Source organism: Rattus norvegicus, chromosome 3 (genome assembly GCF_021556685.1).
Source record: "Rattus norvegicus strain SHRSP/BbbUtx chromosome 3, alternate assembly SHRSP_T2T, whole genome shotgun sequence".
NCBI lineage: Eukaryota > Metazoa > Chordata > Mammalia > Rodentia > Muridae > Rattus > Rattus norvegicus.
This window is the reverse complement of record NC_141536.1, coordinates 167,781,556-167,803,338: the sequence shown is the minus strand read 5'-3', so window position 1 is coordinate 167,803,338 and position 21,783 is coordinate 167,781,556. Positions and strand designations below refer to the sequence as shown.

The window sequence follows — 21,783 nt, the reverse complement described above, 5'->3', positions numbered from 1 at the left end:
GCGTCTGCTCCAGTCTGCACCCATCTATCTACCCAGGACAGCCTCATCGTGAAGCTAGCTCTTGCTCTCCCTATGCTCACGCTTTTCTCATGTGCACGGAGAATTGATGGCAAGTAGCCAGGAGGGATACATGATGGAGAGTGGGAAGAGCAGGAGTCTAGGAGTAGCAGCTGCAAGAGGCTCCTGAGAGAAGTGTGCCCTGGCTCCTCCTACCATCTAGTCACTGCCCCAGGTGGCTTGGGGTCAGCCACTGTGGCCAATGATCCCGCACCTCTCTGATGTTAAGGCACAGTGAGGTTGGAGTGTGCACCTACGAATGCCCCTTGGGGTGGGGGAGAGGGTGTCTGCTCTAGGAATTCAAGTGCTCCCTGCCAACTGTGGCCCGCTGCTGAGGCTGGCTTCTAGGCTCTGTGCTCGGAAGTTCTGAGCACACATGCTCTGTTGTCTTGCAATTCACCTTAGAGCAAGATAAATAATTGTCGCATCCATTCAGGATCAGATGGGAACCCACTGTACGGATCCTAAAGGATATCCCTACAGTGCTCCCCAGTGCAGTTCTGGAACCTTCCTCTTCCTGCCTTTCACTGGAACAATAGATGGAAGCGAAGGGTTGCTGTAAAGCCGTCTTCCTTTGATTTTCAAGCCACGTTCAGCCCAGCTACCTTGGAGAAAAGAGGCCTGAGGCTGCAGAAGGATCCCCCCCCCCCCCCGCCAGGAAGCACTAGGAGGGGAGTTCAAGAGAAGTAAGTGGGGCACAGCTGGTTTCCAGAGGATTCTAGGAGATGAAACCCTACTTTCAAATCTGTCACCATTCAGCACAGAGGGGCACAGGGCAGTCCCAGAGAGAACAGCAGACCTGAGTCGTGACCACATATGTCCAGTGTCTGGCTTCCTTACTGGGCTCCTGGGTGGCTGGGTGAGGCTGTCATTGCTGGTGACCTGTCTCTCCTCCTGACACCAACAGTCCACATCAGCAATAGGGTTACCTTAGTGTCTGAGGGTCTGCACCCCATGATATGGGGAGTTTTCCTTGGAGGAAGATCACAGGTGCTCAGAGGCAGTGTTGAAGGCAGAGCCATGTCACCCAAATTTATGTGTTGAGGCTCTTAGCCCCAGCATCTCAGCCTGTAACCTTGTCTCAAGAGATGTCAGCATGAGGCTGGAGGTTGTCCTAACCCAGCCTGTGTGACATCCTTGTGAAGAGTAGTCCCCAGTGGCACACACATTAAGGGTGTATTAGTTATTTTCCTTACTGCTGTGGCTAAGTACCTAACAAAAGCAACGTAAGGAAGGATGAGTTTATTTTGGGTCACAGTTTGAAAGTTCAGGTCATCATGGCCAGTAAGTTGTGGAGGCTGCTGGTCACCTTGCATCTGTAGTCAGGAAGCAGAGGAAAGATGGATGCTGGTGCCCTTGCTGTCTCCAGCCCAGCATCGATGGCATTGCCCACATTCAAGGTGGCTTTTTTCTTAGTCAAACCCCCACTGGGAACTCCTTTATAAACACACCCAAATGTGTGTCTCCTTGGTGCCTCTAAATCCAGGACTTTTCAGGTTCTAGGAGAGATGTTCTCTTGTAGGCCAGATTTCCAGTGTCCATTTAGACTGAGAGGTTTTCCCAGATCTTCAAGAATGTCCAGATTCCCTCACGTGCTTTCCAAAAGTGGGCATCTCTAGCCACGACAGTAAAACAAATTCTGCTGGGATCTGTTCAGAAAGAACCCTAGGTTCCAGATTCTAAATCCACTTGGAGGCTGGTTTCTTTCACCACTGATAAACTGTTTCATTATTGTAACATATGTGTTACAATACACGTGAAATCATAGTTACAGATGTAACTATAACAATCGTTACAGATGTAACCATAACAATAGTTACAGATGTAACCATTGATACATCTGTGAGCCTGAGGCTATCAAGTTGCAGACATCTAGGTGGGTACACAGGCCTGGCAGGCTCAATGAGGTAAGAACAAATGGGAACTGGTGTTATGGTGGGCTCTGGGATGGTCCCTGGCCAGCAGCTGGTTAGTGGGTAGCCAGGATGACACTGGGTACCTTGGTTTGCTTCCTTCTTCCAACCTAGTGCCTTCACCTTCACACACTGCTTGGCCAGGTGGGGACCCAGGGACCCAAAAGAGCATAAAGTACTTCTGGACACAGACCTTGAAGTCTTGGTTCCAGGCTGAGGGGTGACTTGTGTGCCCTATTCTTGGGTACCCTTCTCCTGTGAGCCACCTGCATCTCTGCCTTCAAACCAGGCTCCTCTCCTAGGCAGGGCCTGGGTCTGGTTCACTGTATTCTGACCTGTCTGTGGGGTTCTTCAGGGGCACTGGAGGCCTCCGCTGTCTGAGGGTGGACCCTGGAGGGAGGGTTGAGGGAGTGTAGGTGAAACTGGGTGGTTAGGGATGCAAGCTCTGGGCTCAACCCTGTGGCCATCACCTCAGAGCATGAAGAAATAGCACCCAATTAATGATTTATGGTCTGTGCCTGAGTGTAAGGGCAGAGTCTATTCCAATTTTTTATTGGATATTTCATGTATTTACATTTCAAATATTATCCCCTTTCCGCTCTCTCCCTTTATCCCCTACTTCTGTGAAGATGCTCCCACTCCCATCCACCTATTTAAGATGCTAAATTTTAAGTCCTAGGAACTTGTGCCGGATCAAAATATCTCTCTCCTCCTGAGTTTCCATGCTTAGTTGAAAAGCTGAGAACTCAGGGCTTTTAGAGGTTGGCCATAGTGCTTGCTGCTAGGATGAGAGGCTGGCAGATGCCACTGCCCCATTTGGCTAGATCATGGAAGGTTCCCAGGTTAGCCCAAATCTAACCCTAGAGTAGCCTTCTCAGGCAGGTAGATGGTTCCAGAGGACAGCATATGCTATACTCCTGGTTATTGGGGTAGATGTTTCTGCAAGAACCTCAAAACCTTGGAGGCCACAGTTACAGGTCCTTGGCTTTGAAGTTCAGTGGACTTCTGCTTCTGGGGAAATAATTTCCGCTGTGATAAGTGAGCCATCTGCCTCTGATTGCTACCTACCTGGTTTGGGTAAGAGTTTTCTGAATTCCCAGGTGTTGAAGACCTGGTGTCTAGACTATGCAGTGTTAGGGGCATAGTGGAAACTAGGGTAGGTATGGGATAGTGGGAGGGAGTCAGATCAGGATAGAGTTGTGCCGCTGAGGGGGCTGTGGAGACCCTGGCCTTTTCTTGTCTCTGTCTTTGCTTCCTGGCAGTTTCTTCTTCATGCTCCCCACCATGATTTGCTGCCCAAATACACACAGGTTCACAGTGACCATGGATGGGACCCTCTGAAAACATGAGCCAAAACAGAGGTTTCCTCTTTGTGTACCAATGACATCATTGTCATAGGGACAGAGAGCCAATACCATATGTGTGCCAAGAGCTCTTCAGAGGCTCACTGCCCTTCTATATGCTGTCCCTTGTCAGGCTGGGAGGTGACCTATGAGAACACCATGACCTAACCCTCTTTCAATCACTTAACTGGGTGTTAACTCCTATGAAGGGACAGATCATCTTGTACAGGCAAATAGCAAACACCCTTATTGTCATATCATGCTTATTGTTCAGGTGTGAGCTTCTTAGAACCAGCTATGCCCCCGTCTTGGCATCAATCATACATGAGTGTAAAACATGGACAGGTCTTCTGGGCTCACAGAGGTCTGGACATCACAAGGCCACACAGCAAGAAGGGATCAAGAGTAGCTAGAGGGTGGCTATGTAAGGGCGGGGCAAGGCTTAGAGGAAGGCCACATAGGGTTGCTGGGTCTCAGGGATCCTTTGTGCCCATAGGGGTCTGTGCAGGAGGCAGGTTGGAGGCTTCTAGGGCATGCATGGGCTGAGGGTTGTTGCTCCAGTGGGGGAGTGATGGTGGTAGGGTGGCCCTGCATGCGTTATGAGCTCTGTCCTCTAGGGGGCACTGCAGCTGCACGAGAGCAAGGAGAAAAATAATTTTTAATTAACACTTGGGAGTAGGATCCGGAGCTGGCAAATACCTGCATCTCTTTAGCTTTGCCTGATTGTTCTTGATTAAGCTTCACAAAAATAGCCCGTGTGTGCTGTGTGGCCAACCTACTCTGAAGCAGAGACAGTGTTTCTGGGTACCTGCCTGGCACTACTCTGGATGGTGTCCTGGCCAGGGCCACCAGGAGCCCGAGTATGAACAGAAGTCTGTGGAGCTTGTGCTGTAGAGGAGGTGTGAGCTTGGTGTGGAGAAGTGTCCTATCGTCACGGGACTTCAGACTGCCACCTGCTTGTCCCTCCTTACCCTCCGCATTCCAGGGAGCCAGAGGTCTCTACCTTTCCTCATGGGTTGCACGGAGGCGGGACCAACCCCTGGAATGAACTTCACACCGTTACACTCCACATTTAGGTTCCGGTGTGAGCCACCAGCTGCCTGTTTGTAGCAACAGTGCTGGCTGCCTCGGAATGGTTTCTTCTGTGCCCCAGCAGGAAGGCCGCTGTTCTCTCCAAAGCTCATGTACTTCTCACAGATGGCGTGGGGGCTGCCGGGGTGGCTCACACATAACGAAGGAGATGGAGTTCAGTTAGATTGTGTGCGGTGGTCCAGGCCAGACAGGGCTCAGAACCATGGGTGGAACTGGTCCATCTTCAGGAGGGTGAAAGAAATTCCCTTGGAGCTACCAGGGAGGGTGCTTTCTCACTGCGGTCCTCCTCAGGCACCACTGTAGGGTCTGGGCAGGGGCCTAGGAGGTGCAGGAGCCTCACCTTGGAGTCCGAGCTGCCAGCTTGGGCCCTGCTAAATTTGACCTCAGACAATCTCACAGATAGTCTGAGATGGGATTTATCTACTTGACACAGGAGTGGGGCTTCTTGGCTCTCTGTCTATCTCTGAGCCAAGGCATCTGGGGGTCTCCTGTCCTTTCTGACCAGTACAGCCTTCTCAGTGCTCTTTGGAGTGAGTGATGTGGCATGGCTGGGGCTCATGGTGGGATTGGGAGGCAGGCTGGGTCCTCCCTGCACCATCGGTGTGTGAGGAACACCCTCCTCCCAAGGAGTGCTCCTCAAAGCCGTTCATGCCGCTGTGGTGTGCCATCTCCTCTGCTGGGAAGGAGCCCAAAGCTGCACTCTTGGCTTCCCTCTGGTTCTCATGGCGACCATACCATCCAAAGGCTGCCCCCGAGGGTAGGTGTGGGGGTCCAGAGGTTGGGAGAGTCGTGTGGTTTCTGCACCCTGATATCTGTGCTCCAGCAGTCTGGTATGGGCAGAAGGGTATATCCCTGGGAGCACAGGTAGCCCTAACTTAGCAAAGGGTCTCAGCTCTCTGTATGACAATGCCAGGACCCAAGGCACCAATGCCTGGCTCGGGCATTGTTTCTATTTTATTTTTGTTATTACTTGCCAATTTAACACAAGCTAGAGTTATTTAGGAATAAGAACCTCAGTGGAGAAAACGCCCCCACCATATTACCCATAGGCAAGTCTGTGGGGCCATTTTCTTGGCGTGGGAGGGCTCAGTCCACTTTGGGCAGTGCCACCTCCTGGGGGACCGGTGCTCCCTGGTAAGTGGTGTAAGAAAGCAAACTGAGCAAGCCACGAGAGGCAAGCCAAAAGCAGTATCCCTCCATGGCACTTGACTGGGGCTCCATGCTTCAGCTCCCACCTTGAGTTTATGCCCTTTACGATGCACCGCGGTCAGAGTGTGTCCTGGTGTTTTACCACAGCCATTGAAGTCTAGTTAAGGCAGTGGGTTTGTGTCTGAGTGTGGTGCTGGCTCAGCTGACAAGGCTACTCTGGGTGAGCTCCCTGCCCTCCTGTGGTGGCTGTGGCAAGGCATGGTCTAGACCAGGGGTGGCCCCAGTCTGGGCCTGTCACTAACCTGACAGCTGAGAGTTCCTGCACTGTCACAGAAGGTGGTTGTCACACTGAGCTCTGCTCAGCAAGCCCTCTAGAGGCCTGTCCATCCAGGCCCAGAGCAGAGGATGTCTGTGCCAGGGCTGTCACATGCATGTCAGGGTCAGTGGCTGTTTCCCTAGAGTCTGACTGGCCTTTCTTCATGTCTAGAGGGAGAGCAAACAGACTGAACCCAGAGAGAGGCCCCTCCAGCTTTCTCAAGGACTCCCTGGCTGGAACACCAGTGCTTCTCTAGGTTGAGCCAACTGGCCAAACCTTCTCCTGTACCTGTTGCTTGTGGGGAGGGACAGACAGGACTCGCATCAGTCTGCAGGGGACCTGAACCACTCTGGCTGTCAGTCATCTACTCTTTGGCCACTAGATGGCGCTGTGGTCCAAGAGAACAGGATGGGGACAGGCTCTTGAATCTAGGCAACTTCTCTCCTCTCCTTTGTAGCAGCCACTATCGGGGTTCAGTCCTAGCTGCTCCCTGTCGTCTGTGTGCCTGGAATCCCATGTCCTGGCCTTCTGACCTTCTCCATGGCACACCCTAGCCTGTAGCCTGCCATCTCTTCAGGGATGGACTGGACTGTGTGCTCACAGAGTGTTTGGGTCACAGAATTGGTCACATCCATGGAATTGGGAGTCCTGGAGGCAGATGCTGGTATACAGAGGGAGAGATGGCTGAAACCAGGGCCCCACAGAATGCTGGGAGATCCGGAAGTGGTTATTATGTCTGTTGCACACTAAGAGAGCCTAAGGGTCTCACAGGTAGGGACCCTCCCTGCCACATGGCTGTTCCATGGGGATCCAGGAGAAATGGGGGTCACGTGATTTACAGTTCTGTCTCTAGAGTCTTCCCTCCCGGGGTGGGGTGGGATGGCGGGTCTGTTCCTCTGGCCCATGACTGGAGGTCCACAGTGGCCTTTCTATACCATAGTTGGGTAGACATGCTCAGCAAGGACTCTTGACCTCTGATGTCCCAGTGTCCAGTGTTGTAGCCAGTCTTTTCCAGTTTCCCTGTCTGCTAATGGGAACCACAAGGGACTAGCCCCTGTCCACTGAGGACCAAGGTAGAAAGGGACCCTTGCTTCAAGGGCACACATGCCAAGAGCTAAGGTCCAGGTGGGTGTCTCCCAGTCAGGTACCTGATGCAGTCACACAAGCCTCTCCAAATGCTGTGGTAGCCTGATTAGTCGGCTTCCCTAGACTTTACAAAGGCACCAGCAATGTATCAGCTGTCACTTAATCTTGGGACACAGCATACTCCTAACTTCCTAGGGCCTTCTCCACAGGATTCTTTCCCACTAGAAGTGGCTGGCACTTTATGTGTCACCTGTGCCTTGATACTTGCTCCCCATGATCCTCCCAGTTCCTCCCCCACCCCAGCCCTCACGGAGAGAGAGGGAAGTGCCTGAGGATTACAGCTTAGGGCTGGCATCTCTGTGAGAACCTGAGTACTCACTGTGCTGGTGGTGAATTCTGGAGGGTTGTCATTTACGTCTGTCACCGTGATGATGGCCGTGGCCGTGTTCGAGAGACCATAATTAAGGTTTCCTTCCATGTCAGTGGCCTGGACGATGACCGTGTACTGCTGGACTTTCTGGAGGGGACAGACAGTGTGTCAGTCTCAGTTCAGTATATGGGGAATACAGGCTTTCCCAGTGGGTTCGTCCTTGGCACAGGCTGCCTGGGACTCCCCGGAGCTGTGGGAACCTGCGGTTGCCTGGCGGTCAGAAGGAGGCTGTGGCCATGTCTGTTTCTCAGTCACTTTTAGTTAGGGCAGAAAGGGCAGGTCAGGGTTCAGAGGAACCTGCACAGTCTTCAGTGTGACAGAGAAGACAGTCTGTAAGGTGCCAGGGTAAGAGATGCCACTGTTGATGCAGAGCTGAACTGACAGCTAGAACTGGAGTCAGGGGACAAGCGACAAGCTAGCAAACACAAGACACAGCGGTTTGGGCTCACAAGCTCCACAGTGAAGGAGCAGTGAGCACCTGGACGCGGGTGTGGTCTGTGAAAGGCAAGCCAAGGATAGTGATACGTTGTATCAGGTACTGCTGGAGTCATGTGACGCCCCCCCCCCCACTGCCTGCACCCAGAGAGTCACGTGACCCCTCTGCTTACAGCCTTCACTGAGAGGCAGAGGCACTGGAATCACGTGCCCTTCTTGACCAGGGGGCAGCATGCTGTGGGAGTGACAGCCTCTGACCAGCAGGGGGCAGCTCTGTGGGGACCCTGCCCACTTCCCACTGGCATTGCTGAGGGGCAGGGTGGAAAGGACCATTCTGGAATGTCCTCCAGATGACTTAAATCTCTACTCCTGCTCTCCTGAGAGGCCAGTTCTCATCACATGACTCAGGGAAGTGTGTGTGAGCTCCAGACGTTGGCTCTGAGAGAATCATAAGCAGCACCTGCTTACTGGGGCAGCGCCTGAGAAGAAGCTGGGAGCTCCCAGCCATGGGCTCAGCCTGACCTGGAGAGTGCAGCTAGCTGGATTTCCCTATCCATCGGTCATCCCTCCACCCAACCATGCATCCCTCTGCCTACCAGCATCCCTCTCTCTAACATATATGTTTATATACGAACACATGCGCGTGCATGTGTGCACACGAATGCCTGTTGGAATATGTGTGCGCCTGTGTGCGTATCTATGCATATATTCATAGGTGTGTACATACCTGTAGGTTCACGTGTGTACTGTGCATGCGTGTGTACAGCAGCTCACCACTAGAGGGAGAGCTGGGCTTGCTTCTGGACAGCAGGACCGTGGGAGGGAAGCTAGTCCAGCAAGATGAGAGAAATACTGCAGGAACCTAGAAGCCTGGCTTATCACAGCTGGAGCAGGCCAGCCATGCTTGGAGTCTACCACCCGCCTCTGAGTCCTTGTGGACCCGAGTTTGGCAGCCTCTACCCCTGAATTACCCCTCCATAGAGACAGAAGGAGCTGTGGGGTACAGTTGGCACACTATGTTCGGGCTCATCCCTATTGGCCAACTGCTTTCCTGTGGCACCCCTTCCTTAGCTCCCATTAGGTATAGAGAACAGGGCACGTGCTCCCAGACCTGGCCCCAGTATCAGCAGTGGAGTTCCAGTGGATTCAATAAAAAGTGATCCAACCATTTTCAAGTTAGAGAGCAGGAAGGTAACCAGAACGGCCATCCCTGGGGCCTTCATCTGCATCCCTGCAGCCCAGCATGCAGATTCTGCAGAACACCCATCAATAATGCATCAGTCGGCCTGCCCTAGAAAGTAGCAAAGATTCCACAGCGTGTCCCTGTAGGCAGGCAGAGTCCCTTGCCACCCTGGACTGTTGCCCAGCTAGCTGCACTCTCTAGGTCAGGCTGAGCCATAGCTGGGAGCTCCCAACTTCCCCTGAGGCGCTGCCCCAGTAAACGCTGAGACTGCCTCACCCACAAGACAAACCTCCTACTTATTCTGGGCTCTCTGATCCTAGCAGGCAGTCAGTAGGGGGGATATAAATTGAGGCCGAGAGCCCAGACATTCCCTCAATCCCTTCATCATCCACTGAGGTCAAAGCCATGCTGGCCCTTCAGAGAGGGTCTCGGGACCGTCTCAGGCTCAGGGCTGTTCTGTGCCGGTCAAGGGTTGATACTTTTGGACTTTCCCACTGGCTACTGTTGGACCCCTGCCCCACTGAGAAGTGGAGTAGCTGAGGCTGCTCTTTTGTTGCTCACCATCTAGAGACTGCTCTGTGCTTGAGAGTGAGGTGAGGGGGTTTGCAGGGCCAGCTGTGGGGCAGGGGCGTCCAAGGGCGCTGTGGAAACTGTGAAAAGTTGGACCTAGAGTTGGCAGGCAACCCAGAAACCCCACTCTTGGGTGTGGATCCAAAGGCTAAAAACAGGTGTCTACACGAACGGCACCCACCAGTGCGCACATAGCACCGCCCACAAAGGTCAAGTAGCCCATGGAGAGTACTTGAAACATAGTGTGTCCACATGGTGGAGTATCACCCAGCCTTGAAAAGGAATAGCATTTCGACACCCGCTATGCCCAGACGAACCTCGGAGCCTGATGAAAATGAGCCAGGTCCAGAAAAATCACAAGGATGTCTTTACAAAGGCGATGTGTCTGCATCAGGCGAGCCCACAGATAGAGGCTCCCTATGGGGGTAGATGGGGCACCAGCGCTGTATGGCTTCTCCCCAGGGTGATGAAAGTGCCTGGGACCTAGGCAGATGTAGCCCTGGGTGAGCTGACTGCAGTATGTGGGTGAACCTCACAGCGTGTGCCTCACAGCTTAAGGTGCTGGCACTAGAAGACTGCCCCTGAGAAAGTGCAGCTCTCCTCAGCGGGCTGCATGCATTCCTCCCCCCACACCACTGCTGCCTGTGGAAGCCTTCATAGGTTGCAGACCTTGGCCTTGGGACATCGTGGAAGGGGCTACACAGCACTGTTCTCATGGACCGCTCTGTCTCCTGGGAGCCCAAGGGGCCTCTGTGCTCATTGTCCTCCGTGGTTGCGGGGCTGCTGGGAGACGTGGTTAGAGTTCCCAGGCTTCCACAGGGCCTCATCAGGCTGAATCCAGTCATGGAGCATTCCTGCCTGTCTGTGGGTCGCTCTACTTCTGCATCCGGTGCCAGGATAAGGTGATGCATGTGTGCGCAGACCACTGAGCAGCATTGCCCCACGGTGTGGCAGAGTGCTTTGCCCTGTCCTAATGCTGGGGCTTTCCTTGCCTGGGGTGGAGTGGGGAAAGATATGTGCACCTCACCGGGTGCCCAGGTGGATGAATGCTTGGTGACGAGGACTTGGCCATATGCAGTCAACACTGACAGCAGAGCTCCCAGAAAGGGTGGCTTCCAAGGGCCTGGGTCTTGGGCAAACCTCCACTGACTGTCCTAGTCCCTGAGATTTGGGCTTCCCGAGCATCCTCACTCGAGGATGTGAGTAAAAACCAGGTTCTGGAGCTGGAAAAATGGCTCAGTGGTTCAGAGTGTGTGCTGCTCTTGCAGAGGACCTGAGTTTGATTCTTCCAGGGATTGAACTCATCTGGCCTCTGTGGGCCTGCTCTCTCTGTCTCTGTCTCTCTCTGTCTCTGTCTCTCTCTGTCTCTCTCTGTCTCTGTCTCTCTCTGTCTCTGTCTCTCTCTGTCTCTGTCTCTCTCTGTCTCTGTCTCTCTCTGTCTCTCTCTCTCTGTCTCTCTCTGTCTCTGTCTCTCTCTGTCTCTGTCTCTCTCTGTCTCTCTATCTCTGTCTCTCTCTGTCTCTGTCTCTCTCTCTGTCTCTGTCTCTCTCTCTATCTCTGTCTCTGCCTCTGTCTGTCTGTCTGTCTCTGTCTCTGTCTGTCTCTGTCTCTGTCTGTCTCTGTCTCTCTGTCTCTGTTTCTCTCTCCCTTGCGCGCACACACACACACACACACACACACACACACAAAACCAATAAAAATAAATCTTTAAACTTCAGCTCCCAGCTGCTGAGTCAAAAGATGCATTCCTTGCTCAGACTTCAGCATTGCTTGCTCCAGCCTGGGGTGGTAACTCTCTGCCTCCACTGTCTGGGGGAAGGGTGGTGTGCTACGGAACCACTTGGGGGCTCCTACTGCCTAGACCTGCCACCTGCTCCTGGCACTGCCTTTATGACACACGAGTGGGCTTCCCTCCCATCCCCTTCCAGCAGGCAGCTCTTTCTGCTGCATCAAAAGCAGAGAGAATGCAGCTCTTCTCAGTGGGGTGCACACGGCCCCTCCTCCCCACTGCCGCTGCCGGTGGGGAGCCGGCAGCCTAGCAAGCCTCAGGCTTGGCACAGGGTGGAGTCAGCTGCTTCGCTCTGCTCTCAGCCATGTTGTCTACCTCTCTTCTCCATTGAGCACCACCCATGACATAGGAAGGAGGCTAGAGTGGCAGGAATGACCCTGCTCGAAGCAGGGAGAGCTGAGGAGTCCTTCTCAGACCTTTCTGGCCACCCCGCTGGCTCTCAGGCGCTGCCTCCAGGCTGCTGACTCAAACCACAGGCTGCACACTGCCGCCCTTCACTTTCCTCTTCATTCTCCTCCTGAAGCCTGTGAGCCACTCCTGGGGTTCCTGTCTTTCCAAGGTTGACTCTAGGACAGGTCATTCTGAATGGGGACCTCTCTGCTGCCCAGTGTCCCATGCTCTATGCGAGCACTGGGCAGTGTCCATAGACTGCCCATGGGGTGTTAGGAGCAATCGCAGATACCGCAGTGTAGTAGTGTCCCAAGGGGGGCATTGTTCGAGAAGCAGTGCTCCAAGGAAGGAAGCAAGCAGTAAATAAGGGAAAACGGTCACTTCAGATCATGGCAATGTCTGTGCCCATGGACAGAGGGTGGTAGTCATGTGCTGCTAACTGAAGTAAAAACCTCCACTTAATATGCTTGGAGAGGACTGTGGCAGGCAGAGAGAATAGTTCGTACTAAGGTCCTGGGGGAGGTGGGATGTGTGTGTGTGTGTGTGTGTGTGTGTGTGTGTATTCATGTGTGCACACACCTGTGCATGTATGTATGTATGTGCATGTGCATCTGTATTTGTGCATGTGAGCATATGTGTGTATGTGCATGTGGTTGTTTGCGTGTGTGTGTGTGTGTGTGCGTGTGTGTGCGTGCGTGTGTGTGTGTGTGTGCGCGCGCATGCGCACACACTCCAGGAAGTTTGGGGAGTGCAGTTTTGAGGGTATAGAGTTATCAAAAGACAGGTCTAGTATTAGTCAGAGCAAGATGTAAAACCATGAAAGGATAGAGAAGATGAGCGTGGTCACATGTGTGTGTGTGTGTGTGTGCACAGGAGAAGATGAAGTTGGTCACATGTGTGTGTATACACATGTGTATAAGATGGTCACATGTGTGTGTGTACAGGAGATGAGGGTGGTCACATGTGTGTATGTGTGTGTGCGTGTGCGTGCGCACAGGATGGTCACATATGTGTACAGGATGGTCACATGTGTGTGTGCACAGGAGAAGATGAGTGTGGTCACGTGTGCGTCTGTACAGGAAGCTCGAGGGACCAAAAGGGCAGATGGAGGTGTGAACAGGTGTTACCTGCTGTGTGGTATCTGGGGTGAGACCGGAAGGGTGGGCCTGTCTGAATGCATGGGAAATTGGAAACCACGGAAACTGTGGCCTAGACACTTGTCACCAAAAGGACACCTTCCTTTCTGCTTCAGGTTGGGATCATGGTGCTGCTCTGACACTCTTTCCTTTACTCCTCCTCAGACGCAAACAGTGGTAAACACGCGATGCCCGGTGCAGCTAGCCAGGGGGTGGTGTCAGGGGGACAGAGGTTGTAGACATTTGGGCTCAGGCAGTTCCTGGCCTCCCAGTCCCTCCAGAGAAGAATGCTGAGAGGCGAGAGCCCGCGCTTTAGAAGGATCCAGAGGATTTGTGTACAAAGCCTCCTGGTTAAACACTGGCAAAGTTCAGAGATAACCAATAGACACAGCATCCATCTGTGGCTGCGGCTGTCGTCTCTGGCTGCCTGTCTGAGACCTCAGATCTGAACAAGTGGGGGCTGTGGAGTCTCCACACGGAAGAACGCCCTGCTGCAACAGGTGATGTGGACTCCCTGGGGCTGCTCTGGCCACTCTGCACCCAATATCTGGTGATTGCCACAGGGAAAGTCAAGAAAGGTCTCGGTGTCCGGACCGATGGAGGGACATTGTGGATGGGTACAGGGAGGTGTGTGTATGTATGGCTATGTGCCGGTGCAACTTACAAAGCAGGCACAGGTTGTACTTGGCTTGTGGGCTGTGACTGGGTGATCCTGAGCTAAGCTATGCTCTGCCCTGCTGCTTGTCAGAGCCCAGGAAGACCCTGATCTGGGGACTGAGACCAACCTGTCTGGATCTGTCACCATCCCTTCGTGCTTAGAGGTTAATGAAGGTCACATTGTGGATGTTCCTATCTCTTCCTTGGCATCCATGGTAGTCTCCTTGACCCCATGCCTCTGAAGGCCACTTCTGGTAGTCCTTGAAGGAAGAGGTCTGAGGAGAGGAGGAGAGGCAAGAGCAGAAAGCACGGGGCTCTCCCGAGCAGGCAGTTCAGTGGCTGCAGTGTGGGAGAGCTCTGGGAGTGGAGGCAGGGCACAGCCCCGAGGGTCCTGCAGGGCTCCTGACAGGGGAATGGGTGCTGCTTTATTATTCTAGCATTCCATTCCAGCTTTTCCCTGGGTCTCTGCTGACACCTGCCCCTGGCTCTCCAGGGTTCCTTGTCAGCCTGACCAGAGCAGCATGGGCAAGAGCAGGTTCAGATGCTGCCAGTACCCTTGGCGCTTAGGCCATGTCTTCCCTACTCTGAAAGTCATGTTTCAGGGCCCTTTCAGGCTCTCTGGGCAGGCTGTGGCTGGACCCCAGAACGACGTTAGGAACCAGTGGCAGGGTGCTGGGTCCCTGGGGTTTGGTTGGTTTTGACCTGGTCTGATGCTTTTGTCCTGAGTGGAGCTGGGAAGGTAGCTGAGACAGGCTCTGTGGTTTTGTTTCCATCTTTGGGAAAGGAAGGACAGTGTCCTGCTTTCTCTGGCCTTGTTTCTTTTGAGTTGCTGCCAAGCGGAGGTTGTAGGGAGGTGTTGTCTGGAAAGCTCTGGAAACACTGTAGAAGAGGCCACTTAAAAATCCCCACGCAGATGTCCTTGCCAACGACACGTCACACGTTTCTGAATGTGTCTGTACATTTTTGGACATGTCTGGATGTCACTGGGGTTTCTGGACACGTCTGAATATTGGTGGATATTTTTGGAAGTGCCTGGATATCTCTGGGTTTGCTGGGGTGGTGTCCCACAGGCAGCCCTGCTCCTGGGGGTGCCTGTATCACCACACACTGCTCTGCCCTTGCTGGGATGTTTTCCTGTGGAGTCAGTGATTAAAAACTCTTGGGTTGGGATGCAGCTTGATGCTGGAGCCCTGGCCTAACCAGCACAGGCCCTGGGGTCAGTTCCTGGTACTGTAAAAAGTCTAAAAATCAAGCAGCCTCTCTGTTTGCCTGGGATGGCCAGAGACGCTCATCAGTTTTTCTACAATGTTCTGCCGAGTTTCCTGTCAGGCCACACCAGCGATTGACACCTTTACCGTGGCAATCTGCCCTGCCTTTCTCTTGTGCTTACTGATGGCCTGACACAGTCATGACGGAGCCAATGTACACACACACACACACACACACACACACACACACACACACACACACACACACACACACGAGTGTGGCCATGGAGTAACTGCTTGGAGTGTGATTCTCCGTCATGTCCCCAAGCCAGATCCTCTGAAGGGAGACCTCACCCCTGCTTCCTGCAAGGCCACCTCTGGTAGGGTCTTTTGAGAAGAACAAAAGGCACAGAAAAACTCCCAACCTGGCAGCCCAGATGCCAGAGGAAGACCCTGAGAGATGGGGCAGGGACTCGGTGGTCTGTGGCAGCAAGAGCTGTGGAGATGGTCTTGGGGTACACGCACCATATTACTGCCTGCCTTTCTGGCACGCGGCTGACTTATTGCCTGAGTGGTCTAAGGGGGGACCTTAAGTAAGAACAGACCAAAACCCAGAACAATATAAGATCCCATTACAGCTCACTTGGCGGCTTTCCTAGTAGACTAAGCAGCAGTGCTTCTAGTGTGGGACACAGTTATAACCAAGTGTTGTCCTAACCCTTCCTGTGCTTATTCCGTCACATGATCTAGTCTCCCCGTCCTCCCTTTCATGGCTCCTCTCTTCCTCAGGCTCAGACCTCTTCCTCTCCTCCTGACACTGGTGACTGTCTTCCTTGTGTCTGTCTCAGATCTCCTTCTGCTTGATTCTTACTGGACCCCAGTTTGTAGGTCTGGGTGCACCCAAGTCCAGATGACCTTTCCAAGTCCTAACGCCTTATCTCAAGGATGTTTTTCCAAAGGGGTAGTGATGCCCCTGGCCTCCAGATGCTAGATGAGGGTGCATTTTTCAGGGCCACTGTTCAGTGCAGTAGGACACTAAGTGGACTAGAACAGTGACTCCAGGGACCCTGGGGTCTCTCCCTCACTTCTGGCCCAGAGAGCTTCTGCTATCCTGCATCCTGGGTTGGCTCGTCTATTTGGACATATCATGCCTGTCTGTCTCTCTCTGTGCCAACCTGGTGGGTTCTGAGGGCAGTTAGATGACAGCTGGCTCATTGACAGGAGGCTCTAAGGTGGGAGAGACCTTGGATGAAGATTGAACCAGCCTGAGCAGGTTGAGCTGTGATCCTCACTGTAGTTAGCGGGCCCAATGGGCTTTTATTTCTAGCTGAGGAGATAGGCCACACTGCTACTGCACATTCCCAGAGGCTGACCTCTGTCTCTGGGTACCACCTCAGCCCAGTTTGAGATATTCTCTCCTAGCTGCTGGGAACTGGTGGGAGACTTCCCTTCTAACCCAATTCCTACCTGTAATGGTTTGAATGTACTTGGTCCAGGGACTGGCACTATTAGACAATGTGGCCTTGTTGGAGTAGGCGTGTCACTGTGAGTGTGGGCTTTAATACCCTCATCTTAGCTGCCTGGAAGTCAGTCTTCTCCTAGCAGCCTTCAGATGAAGATGCAGAACTCTCCTGCATCATGCCTGCCTGGATGCTGCCATGTTCCCACCTTGATGATAATGGGCTGAACCTCTGAACCCGTGAGCCAGCCCCACTTAAATGCTGTCCTTATAAGAGTTGCCTTGGTCATGGGATCTGTTTACAGAGGCAAAACCCTAATGAAGACACTACCCTTCCCTCCCCTCCACTACGAGGTTGTTGGGAGCCCAGATAATGCCCCATCTGTATGTAGCCTGGGTACCTGCTGAGGCTCCTATAGCTCTGGGAAGTTAAAGGCCCATGGATTCCAGGATCCTTCTTTGGGTCCTCTTGGTGGATATAGCCTGACTGATGGTCCTTGAAACCACTGGCTTGTCCTATGGCTCAGCCTCCCCTGTCACTTAGGAACCTGGTTTCAAGAGCATCATCTGTCCCTCACACCCTGGGATGGCCATCTTCTCTGACTCCAGGGCCCCCGGTCTTCTGGCTAGATATGGCTTTGTCTGTTTTGGGATTTTAGACGTTAGTAGGCATCAGAGCTTCCGGTACTTGGCATATGCCTTAGAATGTGAAAATATCGGGAATTCTGTTCACAGGGAGGTCATCTCAGACCAGTGGCAGGCCTGGGCTCAGGCGGTGGCCATCACCAATCCGGCTTAAGACAAGATGTTTACAGGGTGTCCTTGAGGGATCTTCATGCTCACAAGAGGCCACAAGTAGGGACAGCTATCTTTCCTTAGTATGCTGACTTTTGCCAGCATGTGGTGCCAGTGGACAGCAGATTGAGTGGACAAAGAGCCATGGCTCTGAGGCATAGAGGTGACCAGGCCTGAGGCCTTCTTATCCCTGGACCCTCAAGTTCCCTGTCCAGTCTGTGCCTTAGGAGTTTCATGGTGTCAGCCAAAATGGCCTCTCTGACTTCTGTTGACACCAATGGGGGACAAAGAAAAGGGAAGGAGCCCAGGAGAGTCTGAAGACAAAGGGCAGTCCCTGGTGTGTGTGGGGAACCAAAAGGGTCCTCTCAGCTCCACACAACTTACTCAGTGCCCCTGTGGCTTCAAGGACCATCTGCAGGAACATAGGGGACAGGCTGGCACAAGAGTCTCAGGGAAGGCCACAGCCTGTTTCAGAACATGCCTTTCCCATCATGCTGTGGGATGAAGGCCTGGCTGATACTTCCTTTTGTGGACTGACATCTACCAAAGAGAAGTAGCTTTTGTGATAAGAAAAAAAAAGATCAATAGTCGTTACCACAGAAAAGGCTTGTTTTTGCAAAGGTCTGATAGCATGGTGCTGCTGGAACCCTGGGAGCTGCACTCCACGAGGCCTGGGAGGTGAGGGGCCTGTGACTCCATGCACTGCACGCTGGAGTCAGGAGACGTTTGAAAGTGCAGAGGCCAGGCTGACAGCTCTGCGTGGGAGTTACTCTGTGCTGTCTTTCTTCACTCGGGCTCGCTCTCTCTCTCTCTCTCTCTCTCTCTCTCTCTCTCTCTCTCTCTCTCTCTGAAACATAGCTCTTTCTATCTGACACAGAGTGTTTAAATAAGAGGAAGGGGCTGGTTTGGCCTTCCCCAGGATTCCTTCCATCCCTGGGATAATTAACCTGGCCCACCATGATGGGGATGCATTTGAGACCGAGGAAGGAGACCAGCTGATGTGGTGAGACCTGAACTGGATGGAGCCCACGACAGTAAAATCAGCCTCATGGTGGTGGTTGTGGGGGAGGGATGGGGGTCAGAGTGGAGGTGTGAGCAGTGTATGGCTGCTGTTAATCACGAAGCTCGAAGCTCAGCAATCAACCCCCCTGCTGCCTCCGAGCTCGGTCCCCACCTTCGGAGCAGCCAGGAGTGGTGCTCATCTTCCTATTAGGCCATAAATATTCTAATTAGCAAAGGTTCGTAAGATGAGCGGGATTAGCAGGTGGGGCAGGGACCAGAGAGGCACTCGAGCCCCTCGTACCTCGTCCAAGTCTCTCCTGACATTTAATCACGCAGGAGCTCTCACTTCATATGGCTCTCCTAATTAGACGCATGGCAATCATGCTTGGGAGCTTCCCACTTTCCAAGGGGCGCTCACTGCCTTGAACAGGAAGTGGATGTGGTGGAGAAATGGCCCCCTTAGACCTTCCACATAGTCCGTGGCTTCTTGAGACAGGTAATGCCTTGGCTCTGGCTGGGCCCTGTGTCATCAGTTGAAAGTGCTCCTTTCTCTGGTTTCCAGATGCCAGGGGACAGTTGACTAAATGTGCTGTGAGGTGTCTAGGTGAGGCTAGTGTAGTACAGATGCAGCAGGAAGCATCTTCAGGGAGCTAGCCTGCAGGGCAAGGCTCTCAGAGCACGGGGCGTACACCTGCACCAGGAAAGTATGCATACGAGAGCGCCCTCCTACGAAGACACTATATTTACCTGTGGCCCCCACCCCCAAGGCTGAGAACCTGAGCAGAGAACTTGAGAAAGAACATTCTGGGGGCTTCCTACCACCAGGGAGGTCCCTTCCACTGGGAAGAAGGAATGAGGAGGACAGAGAGCAGGGAGGAGGAGAAGGAGGAGAAAGAGGAGGAGGAAGAGGAGGAGGAGGAAGAGGAGGAGAAAGAGGAGGAGGAAAAGAAAGAGGAGGAGGAGGAGAAAGAGGAGGAAGAGGAGGAAGAGGAGGAAGAGGAGAAAGAGGGGGAGGAAGAGGAGGAGAGGGAGGAGGAGGAGAAAGAGGAGGAGGAAGAAGAGGAGGAAGAGGAGGAGGAAGAGGAGGAGAAGGAAGAGATAAAGAAGGAGGGGTTGGGTGTCACTGAGCTTCCCAGGAGCCATGATCCATCAACATACCAATCTTGCCAAGGGCATAATGCCTGCTTCCTCCTGGACAGATCCCTCATCCTCACCAGGTTGTGAATGGCATCTCAAAGTTCAAGTGACAGGTCCCTCTATGGTGCCACACTTTTGATCCCTCAGCCTAATGAGTACATGGTACTGAGCACACAAGGACAGTTTCTCCAAGGGAAGAGACTGGGGTTACGTGGCAATGAAATGGAAAGACTTTCTATGGCTCCTAAGATGTCGTGGGCACCAGCTCTCTACCTCCAGCTCACAGAGGTAGCCACCCCCAGTGACCCCCGGGAAGAACGGCACAGATGCTGGTGTGGTGGACCAGGCTTGAGAGGACCAGTGCCATCAGGGGAGGGCATAGGAGTGTAGGCCATTTGTGTCCCTGCATGGTCTTGCTTTCACTGCAACTGGGGCCTGCCGTAGATGTAGCTTTCTGTGCCTGGGCCCTGGAGACCAGTTACTGGCAGGGGTAACACAGAAGGGTGTGTCTAGGGCCCTGCTGGATCTCTGAACTCTCCTATCATGCACCATTCCCAGGTTACAGTTGGTTTACTGCTTCCCAGCTAGAACAACATACCAAGTCAGGGCCTGAATCTGTCCGTTCACTGCCTGGGCAGCAGTGTAGGGCACACAACAGCCACTCGACTCTCAGAATGGGGTATGCTGTGTCACCCTCACCCCCTGTACTATCAGGCTTTCCTTGAGAGAGGCTCAGATCCAAGTCTCTACTACAGCCCACCTGGGCTCATACATCCTGCTCTGCAGGAGCAGGGGTTCAGACTCAGGCTGTCCTGATTTAGTAGAGAGCAAGATGGTGGCGGACTGGGAGCCACTGGCTGGGTCCTGACTCTCGGGCGATGGCATCACAGGCTCTCACCAAATGTGTAGGTGGAGCCCTTTTGTCTTTTGTGGGACAATGTCTACTGGTTTGTCCACAGGGGCCTCTTTCTCTAGCCCTCTTACCTGAATGGGTCTTTGTGCTTCCTTACTGGGCCTTGTTATGATCACCCTTTCCACTCTCTCTGAACACAAAGGCCAGATCCTCCTAGCTAAAGACAGTGTGCCAAATGCAGCCATTTTTGTTTGGAATTTAACCCAGTCTCTATCCCTGGCTTTCAAACCTCAAGGATTAACATAGTCCTATCTGAAGCCAGTTGAGTCCTCCAGACAGTGACCGCCTAGTGCATCTCTACTCAGTTGCTGTCTGAGAGCTCTATCTTCTCCAGTGACTCAGCTCCGTTTCTGGAGAATTGAGATGGAAATAGTGGAGAGTAGAGAATTTTGCTGGAATTGAACAATAGCAATTGAAGTAATTGAGGAAGACAGGAGAAAGCAGGTCACCACTCTGTGCCTAACCAGCCCTAGAAGAGGAGAGGGAAAGGAGTGAGGAGAGGAGGGGGGAGAGGAGGGGGAGAAGAGGGGGAGAGGAAGGGAGGAGGAGGAGGGAAAAGAGGGAGGGAAGAAGGAGGAGAGGAGGGGGAGAGGAGGAGGGAAGAGAGGAGGGGTGAGAGGAGGGGGGAGAGGAGGAGGAGAAGAGGGGGAAAGGAGGGGGAGAGGAGGGAGAGAAGGAAGAAGAGAAAGAGGGGGAGGAGGAAGAGAAGGCAGAGGAGGAAGAGCAGGAAGAGGAGGAAGGAGGAAGAGGAGAGAGAAGAAGGGAAAGGAGGAGGAGAAAGAGGAGAAAGAAGAGGAAGAGGAAGAGGGAGAGGAGGGGGAGAAGAGGGGGAGATGAGGGGAGGAGGAGGAGGGAAAAGAGGGGGGAAGAAGGAGGAGCAGGAGGAGAAGGGAGAGGGATAGGAGGGAGAGGAGGGGGAGAGGAGGAGGAGAAGAGGGGGTAGAGGAGGAGGGAGAAGGGGGGAAGAAGGAGGAGCAGGAGGAGAAGGGAGAGGGATAGGAGGGAGAGGAGGGGGAGAGGAGGAGAAGAGGGGGTAGAGGAGGAAGAGGAGGAAGAGGAAGAACAGAAAGAGGAGGAGGAGGAGGGAGAGGGAGAAGAGGGAGAGGAGGGAGGAGAAGAGGGGGAGAGGAGGGGGAAAGGATGGAGGAGAGGAGGGGGAGAGGAGGGGGAGAGAAAGAGGGAGAAGGAAGAAGAGAAAGAAGAAGAGAAGGAAGAAGAGGAGGAGGAGGAGGAGGAGGAGAAGGCAGAGGAAAGCACCAAGGCTGAGGCCTGCTCCATCGTGCCAGCCTACGCTGGTTCAGTTTCTCCTTGGAGAGGTGTTGGGACAGGTTGGATGTCTAAGGCAAGCTCGGCTCACACCTCATCTTCCAACTTAAGTTGCACACAGCATGAGGACATCTCCTAATGTCTCTCTGTCTGCATCAAGTGTGCACAGACACAAAGCCCACCAGCACTGCCATTCCATCACAGACGAAGGCTGGGCGGGACTCAGTGCCCTCTGACATGCTGTGGTCACACAGCCAATAAAGGCCACATCTCAGCTGAGTAGAACCTACACTGTCTTCAAGGCCAACACCCCTGCCCTCCAACCACATAACTACAGAGGGTCACTGTCCACGTGCCACCCTGTGCACTGCTCTACAACTTAGTCAGGGGCAGTTTGAATTTTCCAGAGAGCTCTGAGTTTTAGAGCAAAGATGGGAATTGATGGCCTCAGGCTCCC

At 53.3% G+C, this 21,783-nt stretch overlaps 1 protein-coding gene across 1 annotated transcript in view; it reads right to left on the bottom strand.

Moving 5' to 3' along the window:
• Positions 1–21,783, bottom strand: part of Cdh4 (cadherin 4) — a 479,197-nt gene that overhangs the window by 18,217 nt on the left and 439,197 nt on the right. Inside the window, 1 exon segment of the mRNA NM_001419540.1 lies at positions 7,336–7,473. Coding sequence (NP_001406469.1) covers positions 7,336–7,473 — 138 coding nt within the window.